Here is a 24,791-nt window from a genome sequence, read left to right as displayed (position 1 = left end):
TCAAATGTATCCCGACCGGGTACAATCGCGCAGTTGTTGCCCTCGCGCTGAAAACAACAGCATGTTTTTGCCACATGATTTTTGAAGGGAAAGTCTAAATATATAACAAAGCACTTAATATATGGTACCTCGGGAAACTAATTAGTTTTGTTTTCCCTCGAGTCCTGATGTTCTTGTCTACCATTGGTGCGCCTTTAACTCCCTCCTTGCAACACTGAACAAAGGCGCGTTTTTATTAAAAAAAAAAAAAAAAAAACTTAAGCGTCTATGAAACAAATATCATTGTTCAGTGATAAAGTCGTGGACTGTTTGGAAATAATGATGCTATGTTGCTTTTGAAAACTGTTAGATTTCGCGATGCCAATTGTTAATCGATATAAAAGCTATGCTGATCAGGCAAAATAGTGGTTTTAAGTTATAACGTAGTACTCCATTAAGAAACCGACAAAGTAATTCATTATTTATGTGACAGTTCGTTAGCTCCGGAGGTTGATGTCTTTTTTTTGTACTATTTTTGCTTCAATAACCTTGCATACTTATTTCTGAATGACCTCCAGGTATTTTCAGAAAGAAACAAATGCTTGTTAGTATTAAGCTCCTAAGTTAGCTTCTCAGCCATGTTAGCTGAGTTAAAAAACATTTCCGCACAAAAAAAAGCCTTGTAAAAGAACAGCATTTTCAGTTTCATTTCTGCAGAGTTTTGCCAGCAAGAAACTCTTTCCAGTGATGCCTTCAAGTCAATGGGCAGTGGGGGGTATGTGATCTTATAATCCATTTGTTTACGTGATCCAGTAATTGCTGACTATCGTGACTGCTCGTCTATCTTTCCTATGAAGATACCTCTGCTCGTTGATTATTAATGTTTTTCTCTCAAAATAGAGCTGTTTTGCTTTGTGGCAGTTTTACGCGATTTAATAACGAGTTCCTGACTATGTCTCGATGCACGAGATCGCATACTGTTACCCTCCACTGCTCAGTGAACAAAAAGCTTCACTCTGCAGAAATGAAACTCAAAATGCTGTTACATGAACATGGTTTTTTCTTTACAGGAACAAACTTTAATTCGGCTAACATGGCTAAGAAGCTAGCCTACGTGCCTCTCTTTTGAATGGATAATGCTAACAAGCAGTTGTCTCTTTCTGACATTACTCAGATGTCAGCCAGAAATGAATAGGCAAGCTTGTTGAAGCAAAAATAGTACAAAAAGGGCATCAACTTCCGGAGCTAACGAACCGTCACATGAAAATGAATCCCTTCGTCTGTATCTTAATGGCATGCTAAGTTATAACTTAGAGTCACATATTAAAGTTCCCACATGGTTTGATGCTACTCTGCTTTACAGATTTAATGAATGTAACCGAAGAAGTTACAATTCATAGAACCAACGTTTCGACACTCCTGTCTAGTGCCCTCATCAGGGGTGAAACGCTGCAACAAGAGGTCCTTTTATATGATCACTAATTAGCGGCCTTTTTCCTGACGAGGTGTAAATAGGCGTCAGGAAGCAAACCGCCATCGTCACGATTTAAGGGAGCGTGGGCGGAGTTCATATGCCAAGCCTCCAAACAAAGGCGCTGGTGGTAACGCCGATTAGTGGTGATAATTTTAGAATTATCCCACCCAATTATGGTTAATTAGGCATGTATGCTCCGATAAAGCTGAATTTCCCTTTTTGCAAAGGAAAACCGCTTTTTGGTGCTCTTTTAAACGTGTACCAAACTGACGTTTGGTCTGTCCGATGTATTCGTTGTCACAGTCATTGCAAGGAATAGAGTCACTATTTGGCATGAACAGCGTTGCTATTAACATTGATTAGCAATTGGCATCAGGAAATCTAACAGTTTTCAAAAGCGACGTAGCATCATTATTTCCAAACAGTATGCAGCTTCATCACAGAACAATGATATCTGTTTCGTAGACGCTTAAGTTTTTTTTTTTTGGATAAAACGCGTCTTTGTTCAGTGTTGCAAGGAGGGAGTTAAATACATTATAACGGCAGACAATAATTAAAAAATAAAAAATAAAAAAATAATTATGCGCAGGGGGTTATCCAAAAAACAAAACACTTCAGTTTGTAATTAGATAAAACATTCTACTTCAGCCCAAACCTTTTAAAATTATTTTGGACGCCTCAATGCAGCTGAAATAACGCAGTTTACACTTCTGATGTGCAGAATCAAAGGCCAATAGTAATTTAACTCGATGATTACTGACTGTCGTGCAATGTCCTTACGAGTTATGCTACACTAGGCATGTTGCCAATAATAGACGATTATGAATAGTATTAACTTGAAAACCTAAAATTCCTACGCAGAAGATGGTAAGTTTGGAGTCATCTTGCTACTTGGCCTTTTATCCTGCAAATCAGCAGCGTTAAACTGCGTTATTTCAGCTGCTTAATTAAAAGGGTTTAAAACGACGAAACATTCGGTTTAAAGTAGATTGTTTTATTCAAGTACTTCCTGCAGTGTTCTGTTTGTTGATAGCCCGCAAATAATTGTATTTTTTCATAAGTTAATTATTGTCTACTTTATTGTTTACAAAGTCGGCTCTTGCAACACTGAACAAAGGCATGTTTTTATCACAAAAAATTACTTAAGCGTATAAGAAATGAAATGTCGACGATAATAATGCTTTTACTTTTAAAAGCTATTAGACTTCTTAATATTATCAGTTAATCGACGTAGACAGCTATATTAATACCTTAATCCTGCCAAGTAGTGCCTCCACGTTACAATTTACACCCCTTTATTACTCGGTTATGATACAGACAAATGGATAAATTTTCATGTGACGCCTCGTTAACTCGTTAGTTATTTTTGCTTCAATAAGCTTGCCTATTCATTGTTGAATGACCTATGAGTAATGTCAGAAAGAAAGAAGAGCTTGTTTTTATCGTCCATTGAAGAGAGAGCTCCTTAGCCAAGTTTACTGATCTAAATTTTTACTGCTAAACCCCTTAGACATGAACAACATTTTGAGTTTAATTCTGGAAAGCTATGTGGATAAGATACTCGGGGAAACTGTTACTCTCTGGTAACTGCAATTAAGGATGACACTACGTGATATGAAAATCATTATATTATACACAATAGTCAAGAAAAAACACTTGATAAAGTTTTTGTGTTTATTTCGCCTTAAGCGGTCTTTCACAATGGAACCTTCACTAACAAACTCTTGTTGATGCAACTCAAATCACATAAAAAGGCTGCTCAGTTTCTCTCTTGACCATAAGTTGCTCAGGTTTGTTCGAGGTACTTCGGAGAATTCGAGAGACTTCCATAGTCTTGTGACGAGTCGGTTGTGCCAAGTAAGTTTACTCTTTATTCTGTACAGTGCATTCTCCCTTTTTTCTAATGAGATAGGAAGAGCTGAAGCAGATTTTTTGAAATAAGGTAATTTAACAAAGATATTGTTTTTTTATGGGCGAAAATAACTGCTCTTAACATGCAAAACAGTTGGAATCGCGCTAACGTTCATGGCACGCCTTTTGGTTCGTGGATCTTTATTCAAAGCCCATACCACCCTGATTTATCATTAAGGTTCTCTAACTGGACTCTTTTTTCAGTCCTCTTGTTCGCCCGCTCGGTCTCGAGAGAAAAGAAAAATATTCTTGGCTTTTGGAAGTACAACTTGGGGAGGGGTGGGTGGATACTATCACGACCACCTTTATCATTGTCCACGATACCGCAACTAGAATCTCTTATCCAGACACTTGCGCAAAGCTGGCCGTTAAATTGTGCAGGTACAACGACAAGTATTTGAGCCGAATCCAATCCAAGCATATTCTGCCTTTTGCGTTGGCCTTTTCTCGTTGATAATATTTTTGCGTCATTGACATGTCTCCTCCATCCGCTCATATCAAATCTTCTTGTTTTCTTTTAAGTATCAAAGACAGCCAAACAGAGAAATCAATGAAGATCTCTACAGTTTTTGCCCTTGCTTTTGTGGCTATGTGTGCTCTTGAATGCTGTGTTTCAGGTACTAAATTAATCATTTTAATATATAATAAGCTGGACTAATACGCATCTTGATTGGTTCTCGGTGACTTATGATCTATTAGAACAGACGTATAGATGGTGTCACCATTAAAACCATTTTGCTTTTTTATTCCTCATAAAACAAATAGATTCCATGTTGCCGAGGGTATGTCCAGTTATAGATCATAGACGACTCCGAAATAAGACAAAAACATCAGTGACACACTTGGCTGCGCCTTGTGTCTCACTCTTTTGTTCTTACCCCCATTTTAACGTTATGTGTTGTCTGAAACGGTCATGTTCTCTCGGTTTTAACAGGGACAAAGGGAGCTCTATTAACTACTTCCATTTGAATCAAGAGTGAACGTTACTGGTATTTTTGTTTTCGAACGAGGTCTGGAACAAACTGTGCGCGACTTTAGGGTTGAAAAATCCTTGGAAAATACTCGGAGCTATTATTCGAACGAGTTTCCTTAACTTGTGAGACTTTTTGACAATCACAAGCCCTCCCGAAGCTCATCTCACAACTCAACCAAAATGGGCGCAACGACGCAACCTAAATACTCCTACCCGCTGCCCCCACCCCCTCCCCCCAGGCGACAAATAATGACTTGTTCTCAAAAGAATGAATTCTTTACAGGAGTTAGAGCTCGGTTTGGGGGTCTAGTTTTCGCGGAACACAATTCGCAATCTTATCCAAATGTATTAGCTCAAAATGGAGAACATCTTATTTATTTCGTTCTTACATTGTTTCCAGCCGCACACTTCAAGCCTAAGGTAGATCCAAGAGATGCTGACCACAACAGACGATTTATACGTAAGTTTTTTCTTTCAATTTTTTTTCTTGTCACTCGTGTTCGTATTCATGTCCCTCGTTTAAGCCCAAAGGTTGCCACTGGAATTCATTGCAGATTATCTAGCGTGACAAAGATCAGATTGCAAGGTTAAAAAAGCTGTAGCTATGATGTACACTCGAAATTAACATACCCCTAATATGAATAATATCTCGCCTGCTGGATAAAAACAAAAAAAAATAAATGCAATTGAAGAATCTTACAGTAATTTCCCACAAAGTTTCAAAATGAATGTTTGTAGATTGAAATTATAATTGTTCAACTTGAATAAAGCGCAGCTTGCAATTTTGTTTCAAGTCTCTGATTAGTGTAGAGCTGAAATTATTGAAAAGATATTTCTCTCTTCAGCTGGCTAAAGATGGGAGAGAAGATTTCAATATTTTTTTTCTTGTTGAGCACATACACTATCCTTTAAAAAGATATAAAGGTTACAGGGAATTTCTCTAACCATTTACTTGCCTCTAAATTAAAGGTTTATTTTCTGATATTTATTTCACTCGCTTAACAAAAGGCTATGAGACATAATACGCATAAAAAATTAAAACTGTTCCATTGGTAACAATCTCCTGCCTCATGTTGATGGAAAGAAATCTTTTGTTTTTTTTTGTTGAGAATTCCTCAGTCTTCCAATTGCAAAACATTGCTTGAAATTCTGTCCACAAACTAAGTCTAGCATCATTGTGGAGCTGAGGTGATCATCATCATCTAGTTCGAAGTCTTTTTATTTTTATCTTTCCTCATTCTGTGCTGTCTATGAATTACATCTCCTTTATTGAAGATCCTCGCACATGATTAACTCTCTCCAAAGAAATTTTCGAGAACTCAAGAGTATTTCCCGATTTGGATACTCAGACTCCTAAAGAAAGTGAGTAGATTCCTAAGCAGAAAATCTACTTGTCAATGAGTAACCATGGACCTTAGCTGTCTCAAGGATACTAGAATATGCACGAAATGAAAGATGACTTCCAAATAGACATGGTTGTGTGAGACAGAAGTCATGATTGTGCCAGCAACCTAGACGCTGACTTTTTTCCTAAACTCAAATGTTTCGCAAAGGACTCTACGTGACAAAAGATTACAACAATTTGGACATGAGTTGGTGGGTTAAGTTTTTCCAATTCAGCATCACTCAAACCGTTCTGGCTGAAATAGTTGCGGCATTTTAACCGGGTTAAAAGCTGTTTGACATGACTCATCAACCAAGTCACTAGAAAATAACTTTTACTAAGTAGGACACAAAAAGAACCAACCAGCCAAACTAAGTGAGAATGCATGATGCCAGTAGGGTGTGACTCTAGACTGAAACCAAGTCATGGGTCCCTTAAACTTCCAAATGTTTGAACAGCCTCTTTTTCCACACACTAACACTCAATAACCATCAAAAAAAGGTGGAGAAGTGAGAGATATGACTCGATATATCCCTATTACTTATCGAGTATTCATTGAGTTACAGCTAACAGTTATAGCTTCCTGCCACCACTTTGATACTTCAAAGCCAACTATACTTTTTCAATTTATTCTTTCTATTTAGATGGGCTGAACGAGTTACGAGGCAAGCCAGGGAATCTTCACGAGGACCATTTCAAGCCTCTTGAGCCAGGTAAAGTGGCATTTTTAATATCATCTCACATTTCCTGTTCCCCATCCCTAACTTTTGACATCGCTTGTGTAGATTTGAAAATAAAGCGCAGCTACTTATTTTCTCCAAGTCTGGAGTGTAAGTGTAGCATGACTTTCGGCACACTGATAGACCTGAAAGAAAGCCGGATATGAGCCATGAGCGAGAGGCTGCAGTTTCATTCCTTATTGGAAACTTTCGAGGATAGAAACGAAGAGGTCCTATGTAAACGCCAACACTTGCTGTTTGGACGCACGCTTGACGATCTAAGACAGTGAACATGCAATTTGATGATTTGAAAAATATGTCTCTACTTAAGAGACTCGCTTTAGCAAACATCGGGCAAAAGGCCTAATCAGTTTCCAAAATTTAGGCCTTTAGAAATTTCTTGCGAATATCATCTTTTGGCGATTAGTTTAAAACCAAACTTTTAAGTGATTGCTTGTTTGACAATGCAACAAAATTTTTTTTTCATAGGATACATCGCTTTTGTAAAAGTCGTGGCATTGATGGGTAACCAACCGCTCCATGACTCGGAAGGTCTACTTCCTAAAGGGAATCTACTACTAAAGATCGTTCTGAGTGATGGCAAAGTGCATAAAGCGGAGCTGAATGGAAGCAAATACCAAGGTCACCAAAACGAAGAAGACTTGAACGCCGAAAGTGATTTTAACCCGCCGCTCATCTGCACTCGTGAAGAAATAACAAAGGTTCATCTGGCGGCTCGAGGAAATAATAGATGGTACGTTGCGTCAATCGATACCTACACCGCGGGATCGCATAGAGCCTTCACTAAACTGACCAATGATCCAGGCTTCAGTATGTGGGTGGACGGCAATGAAGAACATGATTACCCATACCACGCCAAAAAGCACCTCCTCACCTATGCTGTCGCAGGATCCTGTATCACGTACATACGCGTTGAGGCAAGGACGAAGGGAAGCATGAAAGGAGATGGCTCCTCAAAAATGGATAGAAAGAGCTACTTCCTTATCCTGGTTTTGACGCAAGGCCAAAAACTTAGGGCAGAACTTGTAGGATATGAGCTACGAAGCCAATCCTCTGTGCTAGAGCTGAACTTCGTCAGCCGATTTCAAACCAGAAGGTGCGTTTCGATGTCCGAAATTAAGGAAGTACGCCTAAAAACTCATCATCAAGGAAGTGAAAATTGGCATATATCATCCATTCACACTTCTGCTAAGACTGGTGAGGAGCAGTACATGGATTTGACAAGTGATCCACACCTCAACAAGTGGCTTAGAGAGTACAATTCGAAAGAAATCAATCTAGAATGGGTACATCAAGAGACTTTAACCTGTGAATACGGAAATCCATCGTGCAAATGCATGGCACACGCAGAAATTTGTAAATTTTATCTTGAAGTTGACGAAGTTCGAACCTTCACGAGCTATCAAAAGTTGTCGGTCGATGAACCAACAGGAATAGCTTTGCGAGGAGCCGAGGGAGTGAGCTATTATTTCGATAAAAATGGAATACCTTTGCCACTGCAATCTAATAGAACATGTTCAACATTGGACCCGGACAAATGTACTTATCCCCAGTTTGTAGATGGTAAAACGTACCGTATGGCAATATCCATCAATGGACTAATTCCTGGACCTACCTTAATAGTTTATGAAGGGCAAAAGGTTATTATTCATGTTCACAACAATCTCACTACTGAAGGTATTTCAATTCACTGGCATGGAATGCATCAGAGAGGAACACCTTGGATGGATGGTGTGGGGCAAATCACTCAATGTCAAATAGGACCATCATCAAGCTTTTCATACGAGTACACTGCTAGTCCTTCTGGAACGTTTTGGTACCACTCTCACAGTGGCGCACAAAGAACAGATGGCATCTATGGAGCACTTGTAGTCCAAGAAAATGAAACAAGGTTGAACCAAATCCGAACAGAACTGAACGCTAATTTTCAAGATCTTCCAGATCAACACACCTTAACGCTTCTAGACTGGCAAGGGGAGGCATCTTTGGACCTGTTCACACAGAGCCAAGCAGGCTTGGGCTTTTATCCAGACCAACCATATGGCGAAGTACCTACTCCGTCTGATCAAAGGTATGCTAGTACACGTAGTTTTGACAACGGCGGGGCTGGACCTATCCCCTACTTTTCTGGAATCATAAATGGCAAAGGCAGACATGTTGATGTTCCATACAATAAAACAAGACTGAGTATATTCACAGTTGAGTCCGGAAAGATATATCGCTTTCGGCTCGTAGGAGCCCAAGGGCTTTATTCTTACAGCTTTTCCATTGATGGTCATAAACTGATTGTGGTCGGCACTGACGGCTATTGGATTGAACCCGAAAAAGAGGTTGATTACATCATGATCCATCCCGGAGAGAGATATGACTTTCTACTCAATGCAACAGAGATAAGTAAAGACTACTGGATTCGTGCAGAGACTATGGAGATTAATCAAAATGGCCAAGGGCCCCCTTACGAGTCACTAGGACATGTGGCAGAAGCTATTTTGCACTACAAACAGGATAGAGAGTCGCCCGATCCAGATGCCGATGTGCCGTCGCATAGGTATGAAGAAATAAAAAACAGTTCCACTCTCAGAGTGTGCACCAAGAAAAATCCATGCAAAGCAGTGAACTGCCCATTTAAGAAGTTCCATTCTTCATACAACATTACCTGTACTAATGTAGACGAGCTGCGTTTACTTGAGCCAACTCCACCTGGGGAACTTCCAAATGCAAACCCTAACAGCCAATGCCGAAATTGTACTCATTTCATCAATTTTAGTTTTGAAGGTGAATCTCAAACTAGTTCAGTGAACGGGCGAAATTTTATTCTTCCTTCCTTTCCACCCCTAACCCAATATAACGATTTTCGAAAAAAAGACACGATCTGTAACCTTACGGCTGACTGCAATCCATCGACACTCGAGTGCTCATGTGTGATGGTGATAGACATTCCATATAACGAAACTGTTCAATTGGTGTTTTCATCAATGGGTGCTTTTCTTAGTGCTCATCCAATTCATCTCCATGGCCATACGTTTCATGTTGTTGCCGTTGGATATCCCGAGTATGACAACATCACTGGTTTTGTTAAAAAACGCAACAGTGATATATCCTGCGCTGATGTTAACTGCACTAAAGAAGGGTGTGTGAACGAAAGTTGTACTAGACCAAGCTGGAAGACAGAGCCAATGAATTTTGACATCAATAACCGCACGATCAGAAAGGACACAGTAATGGTCCCTGCTGGTGGCTACGTTGTCATCAATTTTCTTTCTGATAATCCAGGCCAGTGGTTTCTTCACTGTCACAAAGAATTGCACCAACTTGAGGGAATGGCACTAATTGTCAATGAGGCTTTGGAGGAGCAGCCCAACCCACCCGACGGCCTGAACAAGTGTGGAGACGTTGATATGAGTTATAATGAGACTAGTTCGAGGGAATAACCCTGATTGTTAATGAGGATTTGCAACGCAACTTGCAATTGAAAGCACCCGATGGCATGAACAAGTGTGGACAATTTGAGATAAGTCATAATAAAACTCAATCATAATTGTCAATCACAAAGCTGAGACATTCAAAACTGTTTGAAAAAGGATAGGTCCCGACATTCTTAGAAGCTATTAACCTCAACAAAACTACTACTTGAAAAAAGAATCCTGCTAAGACCCATAATTAAGTCAATTTTTACATTAGAGTGGGTCAAATCGAATACTCGATAACAAGTGGGAAGTGTTTTTTGTATTCTTAGGCTGTACGGGATTGTTTCATAACTTTTTAATCACCAACTCGGTTATACGTGCATTTTTTGAATTTAAAACTAAGTATGTTAGACTAGTGCGAGACAAATGTGGGACTAGTACTAGACTAGACAAGTGTGACATAATTTGTAAGTATTTTTTGTTTATATAGCCTTCGCTGAGTTATTACAACATTTTCCTTATGAGTATTATATCACCGACGTGATTTTTTGTGGATCTTTTAAGATCCAGAATTAAGTGTTTTACACTGAAGTGATTCAACTTGAGTACCCAGTAACAGTAGAATTTTTTAGCACCTGTAAGCTTTCCTGAAGTTTTTTTTATCACCTCGTTACATTGACAATTTCTAGTACAAGGACTCGTAATAATTTAAGCGTCTGTTAAACTACACCATATGCTGTACGATCAAAGACAAATCATTTTGAAAGGTTAGATTCAGAGATACTCTGACACTTCATCAGTCAAATCTTAATCAATTTTTAATACAAATTAATTTCTCTTAGTTTTCAACGATAGAAAGTTTAACCCTTTAACTCCCAATATCTCCTTAGTAATTCTCCCTAATGTCTGCCATACAGTTCTTGTGATGTTAGTTTTGAGAATTTGGTATTGGATCAACTTATTATCCGAGCAAACCAGTGAGCGCGGCGAACGAGCGAGTTTTTCGATGTATCGCAACGAGAGATTAAAAATCGTTCTCGCGCACTTTCCATGGAATGATCTCTCTTTGGTTGATGGTAAAATAACTTTGATTCTTTCCGTCGTTTATGACAACTTGATGATTCCGGTTTGCCACGTAACCGAAGAAACAGGGAGAAATGGGAGTAAAGCTATTTCGGATCAATATTAGTATCTGGGCAACTGCCCACCTACCCCTCCCCTAATCCAACATTAACCCTAACTTGTTATCAATTGACTGTTGTTGAGTTAGGGGAGGGGTAGGTGGGTAGTTGCCTAGATACTGATATTGATCCTCTATTTCTTCATTGAGAGAGAAGAGTATTTCTAAAGATCTCATGTGCATGAGGTCACTTGAGAACTGAGAGGGATGAAAGGAAACGTAAAATAAGGATTTTCACATTTCAAAGATTGGAAGCGAACGACTGTGAAAATACATCGTTCGTCTATCAGAAACAAGAACGATAGCACTTGATACAAAGTATGTATGAACTAAAATCGATTTGTTCACGTTCCCTAGCAATAATAAGATTTTCAGGCACAAAGTTTCCGATGGATATCCCATTGCCTTCCACTTAAACCCTTGTTTCTTTCCTTTCCTGTCATTTCAAAAGAGACGGAAAAGAAATTCAGTTTGACACGAGAACGTATTCGGGATGATTAGCACCAATTTTAATTAACTCGCATTTACCGCCTCGTTCTAATTCAATTCATCAGCCTTGAGGTACTTAATACATGCAGCCCATAGGCTGAAGATGTACACATCGAAGTTGTGCACATTTTATGTGATAATCTGGATATTCTGTTGCACCTTTTGTTCTAACGTCGACGGCAAGATACAACCATGTAAGTTGAATATGTCGCTCTACTGATTGTGACATCAGTTGATTATCAAATGAGAGCGAAAATTGACGCTCGCTGTCTTGAATTTGCGTCGAGGTTTCCTTAGAACAAAGCGCGTGCTCGGTCTTGTTTGGCTTTTCCATCCAGAGATTTGATTACTTCGTCTCTCTTCTGGCTGTGATAAATTTCCTTGCTCATTAGTGAAGAGAAGTTGCGTTACATCAAGATAACACATTCTTGCTGGCATATTTCTGTTGTCTCAGTAGATAGCATACTTCATTTTATCTCTCAGTTAGTTCGTGCACTGTGACTGGTGAATCAAGCGGGCCGTATTTCACTGTGAGGCCCGCTAAGCTTAAAAGTTTCTTTCAATCGGAATCCTTCCTCTCCATTTGAACCCAGAGATACAACAAATATCTCACTTACCACACTTTCAGGGCACGGAACCTCCTTTTCCAGCTAAGATTCATGGCCCAAGCACGAAGAGCGGGTCTTACATCCCAGCGAAGTAACTCGGTCCGTAACTTGCAGTACGGACCGAGAAAATGAGGTTAGTAAGAGGTATGAAATACTGACGTGAGTTGAAGTTACTTCTAGGGGTTATAACTAGGGACTGCTGCACTGACTTTCCACGTTACAAGATACATAAAAAAAAATAGATCTGCAAAGAGTCCAAACCCAATCCATAAACATTTGCTTACAGTTAACAACTCCAAGATTGTTTCTGCGTTTGATTTATTCCATGACAAGACGCCGCCAACATGGGAACGAGGTCAAATCGTGGGTTACAGCCTTTTTTCTGCGATGGGAGAGGTACATTTCAAATCAGACTCCAGAGGAGATTTAACCATATTCAGGTCATGATAAGCCGTTATACAAAAATTCGAAAGAAAGTTTTTCCTGTAGCACACAAGTATTGCAAATCAAACCCAAAATTTTGACGTCGCTGCACAGGAGGCCGTATTCACCCCTGTGGTAATTGTATTTATTTAACTGTGTTTTTCCGTACGTCATCCATCTGGTGCTCTCGCGCTCGAGTAAGACTTTTCCTCAGCAAATTGTACCGAATTTTTCTGGATCCAGCTCCTCGCACATCAAATGAGAATTCCGAGGAAACATACGGAGCATTTGCTTGCTTTGTCTAAAGGAAAACCAAAATGAAAATTAGTAACGTTTGGTTAAAAGATCTTGAAACCGCACTTGCAACTTTAACTCTACGGCAAGCGTTGATAATCTATTTCGAGGAATTGAAGCGATGAACTCAAAGTTTGGGATCAAATTAATTCCTTGCAAACGCAGTTCCCCTAAACTAATCTTGCTTTTTGCAAATACTTTGAAAAAGCGATTAGGTCTCGCAATAAACTTTAACGTACCAAACTACCATTTCTAGAGTGCAAATAAAAAAAGAAGCTGATGTCATGTGAATGTAAAGAAGGAAAAAATAAAACGAGTGACTAATGTTGGGGCGACTTTGCAAGTAAGCGGCACAAAAAGATAGGCGTAGTAAGATACAAACCACCGCTCAGTATATCGTGAAGACAAGTTACCAGCGACAAAATAAGCTAGCAGAAGAGTCATTGCTTAAACAAAGGCGGGGAAATGAGACATTTGTTTATCCATAAAGAACTCTAGAAAAATTATCGCCTTTACTCACCGACAACATAATTGCAGCGGGAATTTCGATGTTTCCTTTCAATAGAGCGTTCACTTGTTGAAGTCTATCTAATGGTAATGGTGTTAACACGTACAACAACTTCCGCGCAGGATCAATATTCCTCACGATTCCTATAACGGAATTAGAAATTAGACCAACGGAAAAAACCACAAAATACAAAATGGCACAATGTGTAGTCTAGCTCTTGTTTCTCTTAATAACACGAAAAAATAGAAATCGAAAATGAAAAATTAGTCGAATGAATAATTTTTTTTCTCCCTTTATCTGCCAAGAGTGACCAAGAAAGAATTTCTCTTTACAATATCAATACAATATCAAACAGACAAGTGATAAGAATACAGAAAAACAACAACAAGGGGATTATTAGTTGATGCAATACCAAATTCTCCGAACTAACATCATGAGATGAGAATTGTATGGCAGACAGCATGGAAAATTTGCTAAATACATCTTGGGAGTGAAAGGAGAACGAAATTCAGTCAAACTTTCCTATGAAGAAAATCATGATATCCCCAAGTATCATTTTTGCCTATTTTCCACAAGAGAACATTTTCACTGTGATGTTACCCTCGCATAGAGTTTTACAGAAAAGCCAATTAACTTCCAGGATCTCATCCTTAATTCTCCCCTCTTGCTTCTCCATATTTCCTTGTAAATTTGCTATAAGAATTTGGTGTTAGTTCAGGATAACAGCTTTTACCTAATACGTTTCAGTATTCTCGTCAACTCTTTACCGTACTATGTATTGATATAGCCTACGTGTAGCCGTACCCCCCCCCCCCACCCCCAGGTGAAACGGAAGCGAGGGAACGTCTCGGCAAACCTGACACTAATGGTGTTCCGTGACGTCACTCTAATTTATGCAAAATAATGTCAATTGATACGAAGTGGTACGTGTTAGCGAAGGGTTATCGAGATAAACAAAAACATTGAAGTGAATTCATTTTCCATTTTTTGGGTAAATTTGCAATTCAGCGTCCGAGTTCAAATATATCCTTTGCTTTAAAGATATAAGGAAAGATTATGAGCGATTTTTGGATAGAGTAAGAAGAGGACGATGTTCGATTAGCACCGCGCTGACCAAACAAGATTTTAACGTCCACGCGGTTTCTGCTTGCATTTGTTAATAGTACCACGGTCGTCGAAAAAATTTGGATTATTTGTCGCTGAATCTCAAAGTTTTAACAGATTTCTATAAGAGATATTTACGCTACAAGCGTGAAGAAAGAGCGACTCTTTTCTCGGTCGAAAGAATCGCCGAAAGAAACAGCTAGCTTTAATTTGATAGCCTCGCAGCACCGTTCGCAAAGAGACCGAAAGTTGAAGGCGGAAAATCCTCTTGGCCCAAGTACATTGAGATAGTGCACCTGGTCTTCTGTGAGAGCTTTAACGGGCGGCACAATAAATATAGTGACCACTTTCATCTAGAGAAGGCAGGCGATCGATCACTGGCGCTGCTTGATGTATTAAAGATTTTCCATAGCAAGTTGGTAACGAAACGGAGACATCGTTACCTTCGAAAAACATTTCTGTGGCTTTCTGCTGTTCTTCTTGAAATGTCTCTATCCCAAAAGTCGCGCAAACTTGCCTTAATAACCTCGTCGTAGATCGCTGTTGTCTGAAAAGTTGACCATGAAAGCGTTTTGTTCGCCATTTCGTTAGTATGAAAATAAATTACCAAATCTAGCCAATCAGAATTGACGAAAGAATCTACAAAAGGGGTTAACCAATAAAAAGTCATTATATATTTTCTTTCAAAAGAGTGACGTCACGGAACATGATTAGTGTCAGGTTTGCGTAGACGTTGCCTCGCCTCCGTTTTCAACCTAAGCGGGGGGAGGGTACGGCTACACGTAGACTAGACTTGATATTATAGGGAGAAGTTACATGTTAGTCACTTCTGGGGGTTTAAAAGAATTTATGCCTACCAAGACCAATGCATTCTGCAACTGGACTTTTTTCCACGAAGTATGGTGTGTTATTATCATCCCCAATGCGGTGCATCTGAAAAAAAAAAACAAGTTTGCCATCAGATTTTTTCCCTACAATACGGTTTTTTTTTCGAGGAGTGCCTATAAACAAGGCCACTTAACCTTGGGCAAATTACAGATGTAACATTTTTTGTATGCCGTAAGGAACGAGTTGAAAAATTTGTTGGCAAACTGGCAAAGGGGGGTGCGAACTCGCATCACTTTTGGGGGGCAAACTCGTAAACGTGATAGGGGGCGAATTTGCAATAGGGAGAAACCTACATAAACTTTACACTTTTATATCTTTCAACTCTGATCGGACTGCTGTTTCTCCAATCAAGCCGTCGTCAGTTGTTTGTAAAATAGTCATAATGAATTAAAATTCAGAAGAGGAGCTATGTAATAACAACGTCTGGGAGTTATGCGGCTTTCATTTTTATTACTTGCGGTGTGGATGTACGGATTAAACTGTTTATGCATCGTACCTCGTCTGATTTCATCTTGGCCAGTCCCACAACACTCGCATTTACTGAGAACAGACTTTGATTCCAAGGAACCTATACGATGGAAATTGTAAAAAGTCAGTTAAGAAGGAATTTTCCATATCTGCTGGGACAGGAGAAAAGGAAGTTTTCGGTGCACATTTCTCCTTAAAATAATGTATCAAGATAGCTAACGCTGGGAAGCCTCACAGGGCAATCATCAGCATTTTGGTCTAGTAAGCTAGTTCAGAACCTAATTTATCCAACGATACAATGAGATCCATTTAGTTCAAAACAAACTATGACTAGTGAGAGATGATATTATTCAGTGAATGATACAGGTATACTCTGAGAAAAAGGACTCCAAGTGCTCCCACAGAATAGGAATGGAACCTTCGACTTTCCAATTAGTACTTCAGATGCGCTACCACTGTGCGATAGGAGACTCGTGGTAAGCTAGGCGGTTTCACTAGGTCCATGGTAAAAAAACTTCCTGCATACTACTAGGATAGTAGAAATGTTGATACGTGACGCTTATGCACAGTTTTGATGTCAATGAAAGTGGTAAATTTTAAACCACAACTAATTCAATATCTGCTCTTCTTCATTATTACCTCTGAATGAATGACATGTATGGCCAAACAGTTCCAAGGAACTTGATAAGGGATGCAGGACATCAAAGATGCCACATTAACAGCCGGCGGAACTTCACGAGCTTCGGTTATTGCGTTGTTCGTTATTGTCCGACTGAAATAGGCCAACAATGCCAAACTGCGTTGATCCCTAGGGCTGAATTTTGATCTGAAAGGCGAGGAATGTTCATGTCAATACGTAGGATTCCAGGTGACTAAACAAAGTCAAATCTGCATTCAATCGGAGTACATTTAAGCGGTGCAGTAGGAGAAGCGTTGGCTTAAAAGTTAGTGCGCTGGACTTCGGGTTGAGAAGTTTCGTTTCGAGACCTGACTGAGTCAGTACGTAGAAAAAGAAACAGCGACAGTGAAGTCATTCAGTTTGTTTCTCACTGTAAAAACTGAAAGTGGTAGATACGGACGGATCACTGTCAGTAACTGAGTAACTACGCAACTACCATCCCCTACCTCAACAACAGATAACAAGTTAGGGTAAATACCGGGTTAGGGGAGGGGTAGGTACGCATTTGCTCAGATATTAACACTGATCCAGCTGTATCTGAACAACTTTGCACCTACCCTTCCCCTACACCAGTAAATGCAGGAACTTACGTTGTTGGATTCGGCCCTTTTGATTCAGACGTACTATCTATTTGCAACACAACAGGTTTAAACGACACACTACAACTTCTCCGCTCATTCGCGTCAACGTCCACAGTTCCGTCGCTAGATGAAAAAGAATTGAAAGAAAATTGTCCATTTAACAGTTGCAGCTGAGTCGCAAGCCTCCTTCCATTGGAGGGCAATCATATACGTCGAAGTTAACAGCGCCATGGCTAAAGGAAAGAATAAAACTGTTCATTACACAGTTGTCGGTCTGTACTTGGTTTCCAAGCCTTCTTTCATGGGAGTGAGGCTATGGGTGACCTCGTTATGAGCGACGTGATAGCTTGTCTCATCCCTATTTTCTTATGTGCCGCACTTACCTCTGATCCTTATGGACACTTTCGATTTCATCATCAGCATCATCTGCGAACGCCCATCCAGGTGTGTTCATTAAGAATTCGTCTGTTATAGCTGGCAAGTTCTTGTTGACACTTTCTTCTGATGTGAAATTTAACTGGATGATATGCGAAGGTTTCACCATTCGAATCACGTCTAGCAGTATATTAACTCCCATCCCTTGAATTAAAGAAAAAAAAAAAGTACATGATCAGCAATTCGATTCATGCCATGATTTGTCTTCAAACATCTAACCTAAGTTTCTCAAGTTCATCAATTTCAACCCGTGTTCACCATTTCCATTCTCAGCCATCCTTGTTCCTACTAGGTGTTCAGTTACCATTATCCCATTTCTTACCCATTTCTTTGCTGAATACCTCTAATACCAACGGAATTTACGGTTCGTACTGCAAGTTACGAACCGAGTTTCTCCGCTTAGATGTATGGCCCTAGAACGAAGCACGTGGGCCATAAATCGGGCGGAAAATACGAGGTTCCGTAACTTACAGTACGGACTGAAAAAACGAGGTTAGTGAGATATTATTATATATCTATGTTAAAAAAGAGGAGGGAGATTTCAAATGAAACAAGCTTTTGAATCTAGCAGGCCTTACAGAAAAAACGGCCCGCTAAATTGACCAGTCGTACACGTAGCGCACGTACTGAGAGATATAATAATTTAATTTTATTGTCGTGTAACTGAATGACCTTTAAGACTCGCCTGAATACACGCCAATAACGCATGACAGGCATATTTACTTTCAGAACTAATTCGTATGATTACGAGAAGGCTTTGCGAAGAGAAATTACGTATGAAATATTTTTAAAAACTAGAGGCTCAACGGCTTCCGTTCCTATGTACATTATTTACTAGATAAAAGGAATACTAGTGGTTTTCTCTCCTCAGGGAACCTTTAGCAGGAAACACTTTTGTCTCAGGACAAATAGACACAAAACCGAATCCGTTATTCGAACAAAACGTACACGGTACATGGACGAAAAGTATAAGGCGAACATATATGCCGTGAAATGTTAGGAGAAAAACATTGATTGATCCAATTTATTCTGTAAACTGTGGTGACTCTTTCATATTAGCAGTTCTTACCTATCACCCAGCCCTGTGTGTTAACAATCAGAGGAATCTTGCCCCTGTAGTGGTCAGCGTATGTCTTGTACATATCGTGAATACAGCGCACGTACAACTCTGGCCTATCTTTAGAAGAATTGTCTCCGAAAAACACAGACCTAAAGATAACAAACACAGTTTCATAGCAGTATTTCAGAGCATGTAAATCGTGCGCAGATCACAACTGTACGCGCGAGAGTGGAACCTAGTGTTCTTCAAAGGGCTAGGAGAGAGAACCCACCCCCAAAAAAACCATTTTGAGCTGTCTGTATTACCTCAATCTAAGCAGTCGCGAAGGACGAAATACAACGAATTTATCCACGTACCTGTACTTGATTACTTACTTATTAATTTCTCATTTTTTTTCTCTATTTCTCTAATGTAACCTGAGACTACCAACGCCACCTACCTCTCGGGTTGTCTGAGATGAGTGAAGGGAGGACCTGTGAAAAAAAAGATCTAACAAATAATTCTCCCTTCAAGCAGATTTATCTTCTCTTGTAAATCAGGTGTGAGAATTTCTTTATAAATACAGACGATGCTTGCAACTGATAGGCTTGTAGTTTCCTCATTATCTGTTTGCTGGGTAGTGCATTTATAGAAGCAAAATAAAAATCATTTTTGGAAGTTAATGGGTTTTACAAAACCATATCGGGGCTCAATAGAGAGGAAAGGTAAAACTTCCCTTAAAATCACAGCAGAGAAAAGTGGCTGCCAAAATATTGTACCAATGCAAAAACAGTAGTTGCTTCACAAAAAAGCCTAAAGGAATAAAGAAGAATCCTTACACAAACTACCCCACAGCATTAACCCCTTACATCCTAACATCAGTCTGTATAATCTCCATACTGTTCTCCATACATTTCTTAAGGTTCTGACCAGGAGAATTTGTTTAACGATCAAGAGTTTCATGAATTGGTGACCATTTCCTTTATTCTCATGACCTTAATGTGTGATTCAGGAGTGACATTGTAAGGAGAAATTAGATGCTAGTCACTCTTGGGGTCAAAGGGTTAAAAATGGGATGAAAATTTTTGCCTACATTAATTTGAGTCTTCTGCACTGAGTACTGCAGCTGAAATATTTCACAAAATTTTCGTCCAAAGTTCAAAGTTTTAACTTTTCCTAAGTCTTATTTAATGAAGCCAGCTAGATGTTTACTTACCAAATAAAGGAGTACCAACTTTATGAAGTGAAATCAAACAAGGTGGAGTGAATTCTGTTTGCCCTACGTCACACTCAAGGAAGTAAATTTCCTTGTGACTACGAAGAAAGGAAGATTGGAGTGGCGTAATTCACAGATGCAAGCAAATCTTATGTAGTAGAAGTAACTCAAATGTACAATACCTATTTAGAAGAAAGTTTGTTAGATATCTTGCAAATGTTGACTTTCCCACATCTTTTCCACCACATATTAAAACAACTGGGGTGTTTACTAGAAATAAAAATGAAATCAGTATTCAAATAGGTCGTGCAGAAACTTCAAAACAATCATCCAATCAATGTCAGTATCTGAGCCACCACCTACCCCTCCCCTAATCCAATAACAGTCAACTGATGACAAGTTTTAAGGTTAACGTTGGTTTAGGGGAGGGGGTAGGTGTGCTGTTGCTCAAATACCGACATTGATCCCAATCATCCACTAGGTCTAAGTGAGGAGAAATGATAAGAAGGTTCAGGACAGTGAGAGATGTTGAAAAATAGGAGCATGGAAAAAAACAGAGGGCACCTGTAGAACAGGCAGAAATATAGGAAGTTGGGGAAAAGAAGGTACAGTTAGGAAATAGGGAAACAAGAGAAAATGGAAAGGAAAGGGGAAATAAATATATATATGCATATTAAGATATATCCAAATATTTATATACAGTATATATCCTTGCATTATCCAGCACACAGGTAATGAGGATACTCAAACTTATCAGGTAGAAGTTGTTATCTTGATCTTAAATACCAAATTCTTGTAACTAATTTATAGGGAAACTTGAGGGGAGGATTAACAATTAGATCTTTACAGTTAAATGGTTAACACCATTTGAACATATCCTACATGTAACAGGTTACCTTCCCCTGGAACATCTTCATCAGCATTTTGCAGTGAGCTTGCAATACCTTTCCACTCTTTAGGAATCATGAGAATGTTACATCTTGATTCTGGGTTCAGCTAAACAACACAATTTAAAGATTATACTTTTATTACACATGTTAAAAAATAATAAATCGTACAAGGCAATAAGGCCTGTGTTTTATGATGTAATATCTAGCTAATGTTTTCCCAACTATCAGTCTGTTATTGTGACAAAACAGTTTTGTGGTAGGAAATTATGTACATCACCAGTTCAATAAACATTGCAGGTTGCATGTCCTCTCATTATATAATTTGGCTCACGTTTCATGCATGAGTCATATGTCATCTGCTGTGATGAAGGACTAACACTAAAAACCTCTGCTTTACATTTATCAAGTTACATTTATCAGCTCAAATGAATATGGAAGTGATCTTTGCTGTAATGAACACTACTTACACAGTTGATAAGGCCTTATTTACACTACTGCTTAAGTAGTGTTCATAACTGTGAAGATCACTCCCATGTTCTTTTCTTAATCCACAGTTCACATACTATGATTTTCATACATAATATAATATTCACAGTCAATTATCAACTCAGTTGATAAAACCAGATTATTGTGTGACAACCCCACTGAAAAAGCACCCCTGTCACTTTGGATCTTCACCCTATTTAATATACAGTCATGAATGATGCATAATCTCATTGTGAAGGATAAGTAATGGGTTCCACTGCTACAGCTGTACTGCATGTACAGCTGCAAGTACAGCTAACCCATAATTGTACTCGTACATAACTTGTACTGTACTTGTAAAAGCTTAACTAAACTTGTACTTGTAACTGCAATTACAGCTATCCCATATCAGTTAAGATCTGGAAATATTAAAGGCACTACAACAACAAAAAGGACAAAGAGAGCAAGTGACCTTTACACTTTTCGGTTCTTGTGATTGCAATTATTGTTATGATACTTATTATTGTAAATACATTTAATTATTAGTATCTAATTTTGTAAATGGCATTGCTTTAATTCAGTTTTTAACTGCCAGAAATGTTAATAAACTATTATTTATTTTAGTCTTTATTTTAAGTAAGATCTGAATGTAACATGACACTACATTGTATTTGACAATGAATGAATGGAGGAGAAAAAAAGTATATTAGGTATTCCTTACAAGAATGAATCCTTGCGCAGCAGTCCTTTTCTTCAAAGCCAGTTCTGTACTGCTTAACGAATAACTCTGTAATTAAATCACCATGTGTTAACCTTTACGCCTAAACACCAGTATGGATATTCTCCATACTGTTCTTTGCAGATTTCTTGAGTTGCTGACAAGGAGAATTTCTTTTACAATCAAAAGCTTCATTGGTTGGTGATCATTTCCTTCATTCTTAAGACCTTAGTGTTTGATTCAGGAACAATATTGTAGAGAGAAATTAGATGCTAGTCACTCTATGATCTAGTGGGTGAAAGGGTTATGGCGTGAAATAAAACTGAGTGGGCAGGTAAATGAGAAAAAAAATGTGCAGATGGACAGAGAAGTGGATGAAAAACAGATATTTAGACTGAAAAAGGAGTATGGACAAAGACAGACAGGTACTATAGATTAGCATATCATACTGAAGGCAAATAGAAACAAAAAAACCTAGAAGCACAAATTTTTAATGAATAGAGAAACTGATCAAGAACATAGTTACTATGCAGTGTTATTTGCAAAGTTATAGCAAAAGCATCTACCTTGTCAAGATCCAGGTTAAAGATTCCCTCATAGCATTGAAAGCTGGATACAAAGCTGGTCTCAACAGTTTGTAATGATGAAATTAATAGAACTGTGGCAGCTTTCTTGGCCCTTTTTACAGCTTTTTGGATCAAGTCTGATGACTGCTTTTGAAGAGTTTCTCTCAAAGTTCTTTTTTTTGTCTCCAGTTTGATTTTGGCATCACTAAACTCACACAATGAAATAAGGCTTGATGAACTTGGTGAAAAGATTTGAACTGCTTCATGCTCAGGTCCAATATTTGAGCCAAGAATATTCACAACTCCAATTAATACTTTGACATTGGCCAGTCCTTTCATGCAAACTCTCTACAAAAATGATGCACAATTTGCATTAAGGATTAACACATATACAAGGGCCAATAAGAAATGAGATAAAAATTATAAAAAAATGAAAGGGGTACAACCTAGAGTTCTCGATTTTATTCATTAGCTACGAGTAAAATGCTGTGAGCACCACCTACTGGGAGGGGGGGACGGGGGAGGGGGAAAGGAGGTCTGAGGGCGTCATGCTCCCCTGGAAAATTGTGACAAAATAAAGCAGCTAAGATGTGAACCCCTTTATTCTGAGCATGAATTATCACTGTTCGAAAGTGTTTGAAGCCAGTAAAAATGGAACCAGCAGTGAATTAAATTTAGAAGGATAACCAATTTTTACACTTAGGCATCTAACTAAAGCAGTAGAATGTTATTTCCAAATCAACAGTTTAAATGCATGAGATGTAATAATCTCAGTGTGAAAGCATAATATTGAATTTGTTGGTGTGAGTCTCATGCTTACTACCAGAGTTTTAAGAACTCTGTACAACCCTATACTGGAAAAGACAACAAGCCACATGCGTACCTGTCCTTTGGCAAGAAAAAGCAGACAAGCATTTTCCAAGTCACCTGAGAGAGACAATACACTGTAAAGTAAAGAAACAGAGACAAAATTTAACTCAGTTTTTCACATCCTATCATGTGTAAGACAAATGATATCATACTATTTACCAGGAACCCAAGACCACAAGGAAGTAAGGATGGTCAAGAGACTCAACAGCTGTATATAATTTTACGTGCTGCCAACAGAGTTGTAGATAAGAGCCGGCAGCCGGCAAAGTACGCCGGCTTCTATGCAAGGTTTCGCCGGCTACTTTCATTGCTTCGAGAGCCCGTACAGAGATGATGTTTATCAGGTCTAAACTTGGGCTCAATAAAAATATAAATTTGCACTGCCTATGTTTTCTGAAAACATAAAAAGAATTCTGACTTAAGGTCAGTTTAAAAACGTTCTGTTGGGGACTGTCTTTTTGTCAAATCTGCTGCGGTGGCAGGAAAGTACGAACGATATGACGTTTTGTCCGCCATATTGGATTTCGAGACCCACAACCGTTTACCTTTAAAAAAAACTCCGGCTACTTAAAACCTTAAAGAAAACCCTGTGCCAAGGACCAGTCTATAGAGTATGGCAGGTAGAGACACTGCGTTTTTTTTAATGTTTATTTTGTGCCCCAGAATTGCTGAGGTGTATTCCACTGCAACCACATCATGTTCATGTACATATAAGTTCAGGAGTCTTGGGCACTAAAGCCTCTTTCGATGCAAGCTGACATGAAATGGTTTCAAGGCTATTGCAACACGTTTTTGTGTATTTAAACGCGCTGACTTTCAATAATTGAACAATTTTTGTCTCGTCACGAGATAGTGTAGAAACCGACCTTTTGAGAGTAAGGGTAGTGCAAGCATCTTCGCTTCCTTCTTCTTCACATTCATTTAAAGGACTATCTGATTTGGAAACACACGGATCACTGTCTCTCCGAACTCGCTTTGTTTTCACCTTTTTCTCGGTAGCATTTGGCGTTAGACGCCTCTTCTTTCGCCTACTATTTGGCATTTCCAATGATCTAAATCACTACTTCCTGAGAATATACGATCCAAAGTATTATTTTCGAAGTTTCAGCAAGGTTCCAAACTTCTAAAACAACTTCCCAAAATCATGTGTCCTCTTCCATTTCTTCCGCCATCTTAGAAATTAACTCGCCCCATTCCCTCTGTGAACTACCTCAGTGCCACTTCACAGGTAAATACTTCATATAAGGCACCCTGAGCGTCCCAGCGGAATGTACCCAGTCTCTCCACCATAACTCTTTTTTTTCCTTCTTATTACGCGGAATGCCTGTGGCAGACCACGTTTAAAATTTGCTTGAGTGTCATCAAAGTCAGATTCGGAAATTAGCCGTGAGCTTCAGTGTTTTACACTGAAGTTCAACTCTGTTGGGTGGGGTTACCATGAGGTTTACCATTTTGATAGGTGACTGCGCATAATATCTGCTGTTCTTGACTTTCTTTCCCCC

At 38.9% G+C, this 24,791-nt stretch overlaps 2 protein-coding genes across 2 annotated transcripts; one reads left to right on the top strand and one right to left on the bottom strand.

The window, feature by feature from the left end:
* Positions 1–3,171: 3,171 nt before the first annotated feature.
* LOC149044860 (multicopper oxidase 3-like) lies at positions 3,172–10,909 on the top strand. Its single transcript, XM_089207894.1, has 6 exons — positions 3,172–3,310; positions 3,887–3,981; positions 4,738–4,797; positions 5,628–5,699; positions 6,366–6,434; positions 6,930–10,909. The coding sequence occupies exons 2-6, from the start codon at positions 3,915–3,917 to the stop codon at positions 9,890–9,892; spliced, it is 3,231 nt and encodes a 1,076-aa protein (XP_089064020.1). The 5' UTR covers positions 3,172–3,310; positions 3,887–3,914; the 3' UTR covers positions 9,893–10,909.
* A 629-nt stretch (positions 10,910–11,538) lies between these two features.
* LOC113682995 (uncharacterized) lies at positions 11,539–24,499 on the bottom strand. The gene is made up of 16 exons (XM_089207970.1): positions 24,156–24,499; positions 23,303–23,363; positions 22,420–22,767; positions 21,857–21,922; positions 20,677–20,776; positions 19,963–20,050; positions 19,781–19,878; positions 19,025–19,058; positions 18,595–18,734; positions 17,474–17,669; positions 17,100–17,213; positions 16,470–16,656; positions 15,859–15,930; positions 15,332–15,407; positions 13,383–13,513; positions 11,539–12,869 (listed from the first exon to the last, which is right to left on the bottom strand). The coding sequence occupies exons 1-16, from the start codon at positions 24,329–24,331 to the stop codon at positions 12,714–12,716; spliced, it is 2,043 nt and encodes a 680-aa protein (XP_089064096.1). The 5' UTR covers positions 24,332–24,499; the 3' UTR covers positions 11,539–12,713.
* Positions 24,500–24,791: the final 292 nt, after the last annotated feature.

This window comes from Pocillopora damicornis, chromosome 5, assembly GCF_964200805.1.
Source record: "Pocillopora damicornis chromosome 5, jaPocDami1.2, whole genome shotgun sequence".
Classification (NCBI taxonomy): Eukaryota; Metazoa; Cnidaria; class Anthozoa; order Scleractinia; family Pocilloporidae; genus Pocillopora; species Pocillopora damicornis.
This window is presented reverse-complemented; position numbering and strand designations above follow the sequence as displayed.